The sequence below is a fragment of the Xenopus laevis genome, chromosome 1L (genome assembly GCF_017654675.1).
Source record: "Xenopus laevis strain J_2021 chromosome 1L, Xenopus_laevis_v10.1, whole genome shotgun sequence".
In the NCBI taxonomy this organism is placed as follows: Eukaryota; Metazoa; Chordata; class Amphibia; order Anura; family Pipidae; genus Xenopus; species Xenopus laevis.
Genome location: NC_054371.1, coordinates 180,283,109 through 180,295,295, shown reverse-complemented (window position 1 = coordinate 180,295,295; position 12,187 = coordinate 180,283,109). Strand labels below are relative to the sequence as shown.

The 12,187-nt window shown below is 39.2% G+C and overlaps 1 protein-coding gene across 2 annotated transcripts in view; it reads left to right on the top strand.

Moving 5' to 3' along the window:
* The window catches only part of znrf3.L (zinc and ring finger 3 L homeolog), an 85,306-nt gene extending 75,141 nt beyond the window's left edge, over window positions 1-10,165 (top strand). Inside the window, exons 2-9 of one of the 2 annotated variants that reach the window (XM_018263896.2) lie at window positions 247-297; window positions 459-533; window positions 1,872-2,003; window positions 2,801-2,911; window positions 3,345-3,512; window positions 5,339-5,441; window positions 5,745-7,343; window positions 7,905-10,165. In XM_018263896.2, coding sequence (XP_018119385.1) covers window positions 1,917-2,003; window positions 2,801-2,911; window positions 3,345-3,512; window positions 5,339-5,441; window positions 5,745-7,343; window positions 7,905-7,936 — 2,100 coding nt within the window. In that variant the 5' untranslated portion in view covers window positions 247-297; window positions 459-533; window positions 1,872-1,916 and the 3' untranslated portion in view covers window positions 7,937-10,165. The remainder of the gene's footprint in view (window positions 1-246; window positions 298-458; window positions 534-1,871; window positions 2,004-2,800; window positions 2,912-3,344; window positions 3,513-5,338; window positions 5,442-5,744; window positions 7,344-7,904) is intronic. The other variant, XM_018263868.2, reaches the window with a different exon arrangement.
* The last annotated feature ends 2,022 nt before the right edge of the window (window positions 10,166-12,187 follow it).

The window sequence follows — 12,187 nt, the reverse complement described above, 5'->3', positions numbered from 1 at the left end:
ATTATCATTCCTTAAAAACACTTTGATTTTTCGCTGTTACTTTTCCTTTAAGTTAGTATTGCTGTTGCTAAAACTCCCTTTTTCTATTCATTTAAGGTATTGTAATTTTACTTTAAAGGGGAAACCAACCCAAAAACTATTTTTCCATAATAAAATATAATTATTTTCAATATACAGTAACTGATGCCTGTGCTTATTTGTACATGTCCCTTTTCTCTTTCTGTTCTGACCCTTGCAACCATGTAGAAGGCATCTCCTCCTGGTATCTGCTGGCTTCTACATTCTTTTGTCATCTAGGTCAGTGCTTTTCAGACTACATGTCCAGCATTTTGTCCAGTTTATAACTTTTTATAGAAGTGACCCCCAAATATCAATCTCACCATATTGGATTTTCAGTGACTTCTTTTCAGATCTTGTGGCCCAGTGAATAATAATCATGTTTTTTTTCTCCCATTCAGGCAAAACGGGCAGTGCAGAGAGGCGCCACAGCTGTGATATTTGATGTCTCCGATAACCCTGATGCAGTTGAACAGGTATGAAATACTGGGGAGGTTGTGGTCCTTACATGAAGCTCAGTCATCTGCTCGATAGTTAATATACTTATTTTTCTGGTTAATCTCTGTGCTGCCAAGTAAAATGAGTACAGTTTGCTTCTAATGCTTCTTTTTGAAATCACTTGTATTAATACCCCCCTGTGTAAATGACTGCAACCACCTTTGCGATTCATTGCCTGCATAAAAGCACATGAAATGGTCTCCGCAGTTAATACATTTGTATTTATAAACTGTAAATTTAAAAAAAAAACAAAGTTTTCGACTTTGATTAGGCTCATCAAACAGCATTCGCTCATTGCCTTTCAGCTGCTTCTGTACACATCATTCTTACCTCAGTAAACTCCTAAGCTCTTGCCCTGAAATTTACTTACTAATTTGAAAGAATTTCTTTCCGTAGGGAAATTTCTTGTCTGTAGATTTTCCCCTACGCTATATAGCCTATATATTAATGCACCCCAGGGATCAGGCTCCATGATCTGCAAGTTCAGACACAGATGAGGCTGGAAAAACATTGGCATTGTGGATCATTTAAAACCTCATCAAACAAAACTGTCTTCTGCTTAGAGATGTTCCTAAATTGAACTTGACAAACAAAGAGCTATAGACTGAGAATAGAGACTAAGTGGAGGGAAACAGCCAATAACAAGTCGATGCTTGCTCTTTTCCCAGAATTCCATAATGCTGGGTTGCAAGTGTGGTTTAGCAGAGAGCTGCCTAGTCCAGGATACATGTAAAGAACTGTTATGCATATGGCTGTTAATGTATGTTATAATGCCAGCCTGTACTTCCATACTGGCAAACCGCTTATAATTAACCTGCAGATTCAGGCTAATTGGGCAACTTATCTGCCTGTGCACTCTGACAGGCCCACCTGACCAATATCTGGCCGAAAACTTTTGATCTTGTCGTTGGATCAAAGACCGCATTAATTTTTCAGATGCGATCCTCAAACCAACGGAAAAATCAAACCTGCCCCATCAGCAGGTGGTATTGCATGAATTATGATCCAATCATTGGCCCGAGGGGTGACCTTGGCAAATGAGTGAGCTGCACCCAGCATGTTGGTCCATAGAATTACTTTACAATACCTTTTGATGTAGTGGGGCCCCTGAGAAAAAGAGATTCTTCTCCATTTCTCCTGAATGGGGAACGTGTAAGTAAATGATATTTCCTAGTTCATATGTGTATAACATTTATAGTTAAAAAAAAACTTGCAATTTCTAGCTTTAAAATAAAATTGTGCCCTTAAAGCTGTTGCATTTTTCCTCTATGCTCTTTGTTCTAATCACTTCTAATGTATTTTTGCTCACCCTACAGCTGAATCAGGGGTTGGAAGACCCCCTCAAGAGGCCTGTGGTTTATATGAAGGGCATGGATGCTATTAAGCTCATGAACATTGTTAACAAACAAAAGGGGGCCCGTGCAAGAATCCAACATCGCCCTCCTCGGGTAAGGAAGTTTTACCTTTCCTGCTTCGTGAATGTCTCCCTTAGTGAACCTACAGAATGACCATCCCCATAGACTCTATTTTATCCAAATGATCCAAAATTTTTGAAAATTATTTCCTTTTTCTCTATAATAATACAGCAGTGCCTTGTACTTGATCCAAACTAAGATTTAATTAATCCTTAGTGGAAGCAAAACCAGCCTATTGGGTTTATTTAATGTTTACATGATTTTCTAGTAGACTTAAGGTATGAAGATCCAAATTACAAAAAGATCCATTATCCAGAAAACCAGGTGCCTAACATTCTGCATAGCAGGTCCCATACATGTAGTATGTGACACTGGATAATCTAAAAAAAAAAGTGACTTTTTTTTACGTGCTAGAGTTGATCCCACGGTGCTCACACACATGCTAGGTGACAATAACCAATGAATGGACAGAGGCGGGTCTTTTCACTTTTTGTTTTTCTTTTTGTTGGCTAGAACCAACATAATTATAATTTGCCTGTTGCTCTGGTCCTCTGAGAAGGAACAAAGAGAACATCATAAAATGGCAGCTCCAAGTAAAAGATCTAAAGCAGACATATATTGATAAGATTCTTTACAAAATAGGATATACATGATCTGTCGACTTCTCTTTCCATTTAAAATGAAAGGCCAGGATCTTGAATAAAACAATTCCAAATCTTACAAACTTAGCTGAAAAGGAAAAGAATAATTTTTGTAAAATAAAAAGTTTGTAATCTAACATCTCTTTTTTGAAATGTAATCTAATAATTGTTCTCTTACTTTTGCTTTAGCAACCAACAGAGTATTTTGACATGGGAATCTTCCTGGCTTTTTTCGTGGTGGTGTCTCTGGTTTGTCTTATTCTACTTATCAAGATCAAATTGAAGCAGCGACGGAGCCAGGTATTGGTTTTTACCGGCAAGACTTTGGTGTTTTGAAGAGTGATGCAGAGAACCTGTGTCTGTCTGCTAAAGCTTAGGGGTAGCTTATATTAGGAAATCAGGAGCAGCGTCCTGGCCAGCATTTGAAAGAGGGAGAATTTATTAATTGATTCCTTTTGACTGATGATGAATTAAAACTCGTTTTATGCTTTTTTCATTCCTATCATTACAGTTATGCATTTGATTACATTAGGTGCAAGTGTACCTCTTGCAATAACCGTAATCCAATAACCGTGATGAAGGCTGTAATTTTTATTGCATGTGTCTTTTTGAAATGTATTTATTTTTATAATCTTAGTAGATCCTGTTAGATATTTTGGAAGAAGGATCCCTTGTTTCTGTGGCCAAATTTGAAATATAGATGGTCTTATAACCTTTATTTTCTTTTTAATAGAATTCTATGAGTAGGATGGCTGTCCAGGCACTGGAAAAAATGGAGACTCGAAAGTTCAAGGCTAAAGGGAAAGTTCCTCGGGAAGGCAGCTGTGGTGGCCTGGACACCTTAAGCAGTAGCTCCACATCTGACTGTGCCATATGCCTTGAGAAATACATTGATGGAGAGGTAAATGCTGATATAGGATCAGAAGAAGATGGAACTGCAGCTCAGTGAATATTATCACCATGTTTAGGATTTCTGTAACCTTGTTAGAGCGAAGGTTGGGTGTGTACAAATACTGCAGAAGTTCTGTGTATTGGACCAAAAATCAGTTATTCAGTAGATATCCATTAGGATTTCGATTTTTACTGGGAGACCAAAAATACATCTGTTGGGCAGGCTAGGAAATCTGAAGATTTGTGGGGTCAAACTGGTCACAGTCATTCATCAGGTAACTTACTGCCACAGAATGGCTCAAAGGGGAGTTAAAAAATTGAATTCCTTTCAAGGGTTCACTGCCTAGCTTCAATATACTTCAATAAAAAATCGTATACCCTTTTCATAAAAATCATGATTTTCTGCGCTTCAGCTCCCCTTCTCTCCACTCACACGGACTTCAGCCAAATAGCTGCTTTACTTCAAAATGATAAGCGCTACTTCCAGTTCAAAAGGGCAGCAAAGCAGGATAACAGGTTCATTTATCTGTTTGTTCCTGACTGAAGCTAACCTCCGTGACAAACAACTCCACAAACTCCTTCCCTGACACTTCAGAACTCGAAGGAGGGGAGATTGCACTGGCCGCCGGGGTCAAAGGAATTAATGCTGGCTGAAGTCCATGCTAGTGGAGAGAAGTGGGAACTGGAGCAAAATAGTATATTGAAGATGGGCGTCCCTTTTCCACTCTTCTTAGACAAGGAATGTCCCTCCATGGCACTAGAGAACACCCGTGCATTCACTTATTCCATGTACTGCACATTCCTTCAGCTCTATTCATAAGCAAATGGATTACTTAATATGTACCATTAAAGACGGCTGTCTGTTCGCAGTCATTGTAATCTGCTGGAAGTTAGTTAAAGGGATACTGTCATGGGAAAAAGTTTTTTTCAAAACGCGTCAGTTAATAGTGCTGCTCCAGCAGAATTCTGCACTGAAATCCATTTCTCAAAAGAGCAAACAGATTTTCTATTTAATTTTGAAATCTGACATGGGGCTAGACATATTGTCAATTACCCAGCTGCCCCCAGTCATGTGACTTATGCTCTGATAAACTTCAGTCACTCTTAACTGCTGTGCTGCAAGTTGGAGTGATATCACCCCCTCCCCTCCCCCCCCCCAGCAGCCAAACAAAAGAACAATGGGAAGGTAACCAGATAACAGCTCCCTAACACAAGATAACAGCTGCTTGGTAGATATAAGAACAGCACTCAATAGTCCCACTGAGACACATTCAGTTCCATTGAATAGGAGAAAAACAGCCTGTCCGAAAGCAGTTCCATCCTAAAGTGCTGGCTTTTTCTGAAAGCACATGACCAGGCAAAATTACCTGAGATGGCTGCCTACACACTTGTATTACAAATAAAAAAATACACTTATTGGTTCAGGAATTACATTTCATATTGTAGAGTGAATTATTTGCAGTGTAAACAGTGTAATTTAGAAATAAAAACTAAACCATAAAAATCACGACAGAATCCCTTTAAGTGTTTGTGTACAGGTTCCTAAATTCTACAACTTCCCCACTAGTAGGGCCCAAGGCAGTGCATTACAGGCCCAGCTTGAACACCAGATATGGGGGGACTCATAGTTAGTATTTGCTGTCCAGAAACAAAACATGTTACGGAACATGTTACAAAGTTTATTGTTGGGGAAAAAAATGTCTGTTATTTGCTGTGCTGTATGAAGTGCCAGAAAATAAATTGTCTAAAACTGTATCCTAGTATTGACAGCCAATATTTTTGGATCTATCATGGTCACTGGTAAACAACTTATTTTTCCCCATGTCTTTTCTTCAGGAGCTGAGAGTCATTCCCTGCACACATCGATTCCATAAGAGATGTGTGGACCCCTGGCTTCTACAGAATCACACATGCCCACACTGCCGGCATAATATTATTGGTAAGTGTTCCTACCTAAATGCTTTTAGCTCTTGTCATTAAAGTTTGGCATTTGTTGAAAAATGCTATCTATGTCTGTTGCATCATTTATCTATATAATAAGTGACTTGACAGTCTTTATTCATTTTCCTGTTAAGTATGGCAGGTGTTATTGGTACCCAATCTTTTCCAGCCATTTTGCCCAAAATTTTTTCAGATGTTCACATTTGTTGTCATTTTCTGAAACAAGAATAAAGCAGTTCAGTTGGTTGTAGATGATTATGTAAAGATTGAATTTTGATTCAGTTATTTCTTTTTCCTGTAGAGCAAAAGAAAGGAGGCCATGGTCCTGTGTGTGTAGAAAACTCTTCGAGTCATGGCCGTCAGCAGCAGCAACAGCGAGTTATCCTTCCTGTTCATTATCCAGGGAGAGTACAACGCACTGGTCCTATTGCTGCATATCCTACTCGAACTAGCATGGGTCCCCATGGTAACCCTATTACAGTACTGACTGTGGAAAGGCCAGTGGAGCCAGACCTATACCCAGCTCGTACCCCAACCTTTTTGGCCGGTTATAGACCTGTATCACTGGACCATGCATCTTCAGGACATCATTGTGACTTAGAGCATCCTCCATACCCAGCCCCAACAGCTGGGCATGCCTTTCGCCGTGCTAAGTACAATGGGCGAGGATTTAACAATGGCACTTGTTACTCCCAGTATGAGACCATGTACCAGCACTACTACTTCCAAGGCCTAAGCTACCCCCACCAACAGGAGGTTGGTGGAAGTCAGGCCTCTAGAGTTGTTGAGAATGGCCATAACCATTCCTTTCATTCAGGCAATAATATGCTATACCAGCCTGCACCTACCTTGATGCACATGGCACCGCCCTCTTCTGTTGGAAGCTGCTACCTCCACAGCCAACACCAGCATCGCTCAGTATGCAGTGGCTACTTGGCTGATGTTCCCTGCAGTGACTCTAGCTCAAGCTCCAGCGCCAGTTCTGCCCAGGGACATGCATCATCGAGTGATTCCATGCTGGACTGCACTGAAGCCAGCAACCAGGGTGTGTATGGCAGCTGTTCTACCTTCCGCAGTTCTCTAAGCAGTGATTTTGATCCTTATGTATACAGGAGTCATAGCCCTGCTAGGACTGCTGGAGGAGATGCCCCTGCAAGTGGAGGGGAGGGAGGTACAGGGAGTGGGAGAGGGAGGGTGGAATGCAGATCTCACCAGACTTTCCCCTTTTCACCTTCACGGGACCGTCTCTCCAGCTGCAGCATGGAAATGAATTATAGCAGCAATTCTTCCTTAGAGCGCCGTGGGGCAGTAATATCTTCTGGGACAGTTCCAGATGCCTCAGTCTCCAGCTCTCAGGGTGTTGGGAAAGACAGACGAGGGCCTGAAAAGGGCTGCGCTTGTTGCTTTCAGAGGCAAGCTGGAGATCCCAGCTCAGACTGCACTACCTTATATTTGGGTCCAGAGCAACATCAAACATCTGGCCCCTCCTCCAGTGGAGGCTTGTATAGTGTTACCTCCAACATTTTGCATCGGACTGACCCAGGAACTGTTCTGGGCCATCCTTCTAGGCCCTGTTGCCTTTGTGAGGAAAACCATGGAAGCTGCTACAATGAGGACTATGCGGTCAGCATCCAATATGCCTTGGCAGAGGCAGCTGCAGCGGCTGCAGCTGCAGCTGTTGCTGGTTGTGAAGCTGGCCAGCCTATCCCTATCATTCCTGAGGATCCAGGCTATGATGGGGGGCTTGAATGTGTGGGACATGTATCTTGGGAAATGGAGGGTGAGGAAGAAGAGGAGGAGGAGGTACTGTACAGTCAAGAAGGGCCATGCTGCATGTTAACAGAAGAAACTCGTGCCCTATGTCGAAGCACAGGAAAAGAGGGAGCAGGAAGTACCACAGGTAATTTAAATACAAAGCTATACAAAATAATCATATTTTTTTTAACTTCTTAAAAGCTTGCATATCCTGACATGAAATACATCTTTATTTGGGTCTCGTCTCTGCTGGGGCATTCCCTTTAGTGAGTTACAGCAACAGACCAACTACCTCAATATCTTTGCTAGGCATCGAACACCGCTAAAGACACGGATATAAGCAGAGGCAAAATGCTACAAGATATACACACAGTCAACACACAGTGACGTTATTTTATTGTTAAAGGAAAATAATTGAAAATGGCAGAAGTTCATTTGTACCACAGTATTTATTGGGGGTTAATTAGAATTCTGGTTTTGCAGACTAATTAGTTACTACTTTTCTACTAAATCATTTGTGACTGTTACTTTAAAATGGCAAGTTTACTTTAAATTTTACATTTGTACATTGTAGCTGTTAGTAAAAAAATGTCCTTCTGCAATAGAAAATCTAACATGCATAATTATAGTCTCTGATAATGTATAATTGAATAGTGATGTCTTACTCTTAACTGCTGTTATCATCAATTCCATCCTTGTGTTTTAGGTCAGGACTGCCTCCCAACAGACAGAGACTGAGCACTATGGATACTTGGACTGTAATTCACTTTGTGAACTTTTTTTAAATGAACTTTCTTTAAAGAGGAAATAAATATCACTTTTTTAATTTTTAAATGGATACAAGCTCTACATGATCTGGAATCCGTCAGCCCTTACAACCACTTTTACCTTTCTTATTCCCTGGACTCACTTCGAGAAAATGTGCTACTTGTTTAGGTTTTTTTTATCATTATATATATATATATATATATATATATATATATATATATATATATATATATATATATATATATATATATATATATATATATATATATATATATATATATATATATATATTTCGGTTGATGTTTTAGAACTTGTTTTCTTTCAGAGTTTGTAATGCACAAGAACTGTCTTTCCTGATAAAAGAGATATATATATATTTTTTCAGTAAAATAAAGAAGAAAATATTAATATTATTTTTATGTGATGGCTGATTGGCCAGACAAAAAAAAATTACAGAAAATATTTTGAAGTGTTTGGGAATGATCATTTTCTGCCATTTTAAAAGGACTTTAAAATTAGATTATTTTTATATTCAAATAGAGCTCCTTCTAAATAGATTCCTAATTTGTAGTTACGAGTTTTGATACAATTTATTTTTCTTTTGTTTAGCATTCATAAGCTAAAATCACTATTATGTGCCAATATTATTATCCTCCCCCCCCCTTTCCTGTTCTTTTGCTTGAATGTCTAGTTGTGTTGTAGGAGTATAAACATACTGCTGCCACAAGAGGGCAACACTGGATAAAATTTCTTCTTTCAGATAAAGAACTACTGACGTTTGCCTTCATGAGTAAAGGTGGCCATATACAGAGAGATCCGCTCATTTGGCGATGTCACCAAATGAATGGATCTCTCCCCGATATGCCCACCTTGAGGTAGGCGATATCGGGGTTATCCGATCGTGTGCCCTACGGCCCAAAGATCGGATCATAATGAAAGGTATATGGGCCGTCGCATCACGGGACTGCATCAACGAACCAATGCAGTCCGCAATCAGATGAAGCCCGTCGTAGGGCCCCATACACGGGGCCAATATACTGACGATTCTGTCGGCAGCTTTTATCAGCCCGTGTATGACCACCTTTAATGAGCTAATGTTAAAGAGCCTAAAATCACGAACACTATGGTCACACTAAGTGAATCTCCGCAGGCTGAGAATCCGCTTCTCGGCTGCTGCTGTTCTGGTGGGTTTGCCTGTACCCGGGCGCATAGACTCTGCTTGAGTTCAGGCAGACGAGACTGATATGGAATGCAAACTCTTGCATTTTTTTACTGAAATCCACCATGTCTGCCTGCACCCGAGCAGAGCCTATGCTTCTGGGTGCAGGTAGAGCAGTGCAGAAGATTAGCAGGAGAGCAAATTTTCGGCCTGCGGTTGTCCATGGCCCAAGATCTTCATTTATGTGGCCCTAGCCTAAAGTTGCCTTTTTGTTGCCTTTTTGAAAAACCACACAACATATAGGAAACTATGAGATAATATGTATAAAGGTGAGAAGATATTTAATGGAATCAAAGGGAAATAAAACATATTGCCCCCTAATTTGCATGCTATAGCGAATAAGGGTGCTTTATAACCACAGATTTGTCTGGTTTTGTGCCCACCTCTTCTATGGATATGTTGAATATAGCCAGGCCTGCAATATGCACAGTGCCCTAGTGTAGCACATAAGCCAGAGCCTTACACCATCATCAAATAACATAACATGAAATTTAGGGGCAATGATCTCAAAGACAGCTGCTGTGCCAAAAGCCTTATTTAGCTCCCTAAATATGGAAATGCCAACCAAAAAGAAAAAAAAGTAAATTGTGAAAGTGCTTAGAATTGGTGGGGTTATGTCACTTTGAAGCATAATAACGAGATTTATTATTTACAGTATTTCATGATGCACAGAACTAAAATAATTATGTTCTTAGTTTTTTTTTGTTTTTTTTCTTTGGGGGGGGGATACTGGGCATAATATTGGTACATACCCTAATTTGCTATTCAACATGTATTCAAGTAAAGTAATATGCTTCTAGATAACATGTAAGCATGCACAATAAAGCAAGAACGTTGGAATTTAGTAGTATGGCTACTGGCGATGTTAGACCGGGTCATAAGTTGTATTTTGTCGCCTGAGTGTTTTGTATGTGGACAAATGTAACTTGCCTGGCATTGTCTTTAATGCACGACACCCATGATCTCCAGTTGGAGGAGAATTTTGGGAGATGCTGCTTCGACCTATTTAGAGTGTATATGCGTTACTGTAGTTTTCGGACTAATCAGGTGGGGCCAGTATGGTGCTATCAATGTTGTGGTGGGCAAGAGTTCATTTTAAACTGGCAGAAAATTACATTTTAATTAATGTTTGGTAAATACTACTGCAGAAATTCTATGTATTAAAAACAAAACAAATAAAAAAAGTAGAGACAGGAAGAGAGGCTAATGACCAGGCTCCCGTCTTTAAGGGAGGCTTGGCCTGTAATAAGCTCAGGTTAACACCTGCCCTAGGTAAATATATGTGAGTTAGGGAAATGTATTTCAAGCTAATGTTGGTTTGGGTGCTTCATTTGCTCTCTGCCGTGAGTTTCATAGAGAATATTAAAACTGCAGTACTGAACAGAGTGGGATTTTGGGTTCCACTGTCTGGTGTTGCCTTAAAGACTCTGCACATGAATTAGCACAATGTAATATGTGTCTTTTATTCCACTTCTTCCTTTCTCCTGGGCTCTAGAGACCGACTCAGTCTTCTTCTGGCAGGCTTCTAAGCACGGAAAGGGTTAATGCTGCTAACGTCATTTAGTTCTTTTCATTATAGTGCTGGATACACAGCGAGTCTCTCCAATGGCCAACCAGTTATTAGTAACTATACGTTCCATAGCCCATTCAACCAAGAGTTTACATTTCGATTTTAGAGGGGAACTATCTTAAAACCACCTTTTATTTTTCACCCTGTAAATCCTACATACCATTTGGTAAAACTGGTTGTTTTTAGTGTCATTGTTTCCTTTGTATTAATACTGCTTGTTCACGTTTTTTCCCTTGAATCACCAAACTGTAAATGTGCCCTCCAATATATTTATATAATACACAAAAGACATGAATATCTTGTAAATGATATCCTTATAAACGGTGAGTTCTGAGGTCATCAGTTATGAACGGTGAGTTCTGATGTCATTTCTGTCACATGACTCACTGAAACTTGTGTATTATAGTAAATAAAGTACCCCCAGTTGCAAAATATAAGGATATTAGAAGTAATCTCGGAGTTCCATGACCTGTATAAAAACACTCGACCTTTGCCCTCGTGTTTTTATATGGTCATGAAACTCCTCGGCAATTTATAATATCCTTATATTTTACAAGAGGGGGTACTTTATTTTATATATATATATATATATATATATATATATATATATATATATATATATATATATATATATATATATATATATATATATATAATACACAAAAGCCATGAATATCCTGTAAATGATATCCTTATAATTGGATAACTGATGACTAGTGATGTCATCAGTTATAAATGGTGAGTAATGATGTCATGTTTGTCACATGATTTACAAAAACATGTGTATTATAATAAATAAAGTACCCCTTGTTGAAAAATATGAGAAAATTAGAAGTAACCTCGGAGTTAAAAGACCTGTGCTTTTATATGGTCATGGAACTCCTCGGTGACTTGTAATATCCTTATATTTTACAATAGGTAGTGCGAGTTCCCCTCTGAATTCTAAATTTAGTTGTGGTGGTTATCATTCATTTTTAACATTTATTTACTAGTCCTTTCCCCCCCCCGTATAAGGATTCCCAACCAGTTAAATAGGATATTATCTCTGGCACCATAATCACCTACAAGTGCCTTCTGTGTTTTCAAAAAAGGGACACTTTGTATCTTGTTGCATTAGGACCTAATTCAAAATCACCCTCAACTGCTAAAATGGTTCATGTGTTACATCTATTTTTTTTTATAATGGTATAAAAACAAGGTTCTTTCCCATCTTTAAATAATATGAATATACTCGGTGTAAGGATAATATTACATTGCAACACACTGGGGCTCATTTATCAACACTGGGTAAATTTTCCCATGGGCAGTTACCTATAGCAACCAATCAGCGGTTAGCTTTTTGAAACCAGCTGCAAGTAGAACAATGAATGCAGGAATCTGATTGGTTGCCATGGGTTACTGCCCATGGGCAAATTTGCCCAGTGTTGATAAA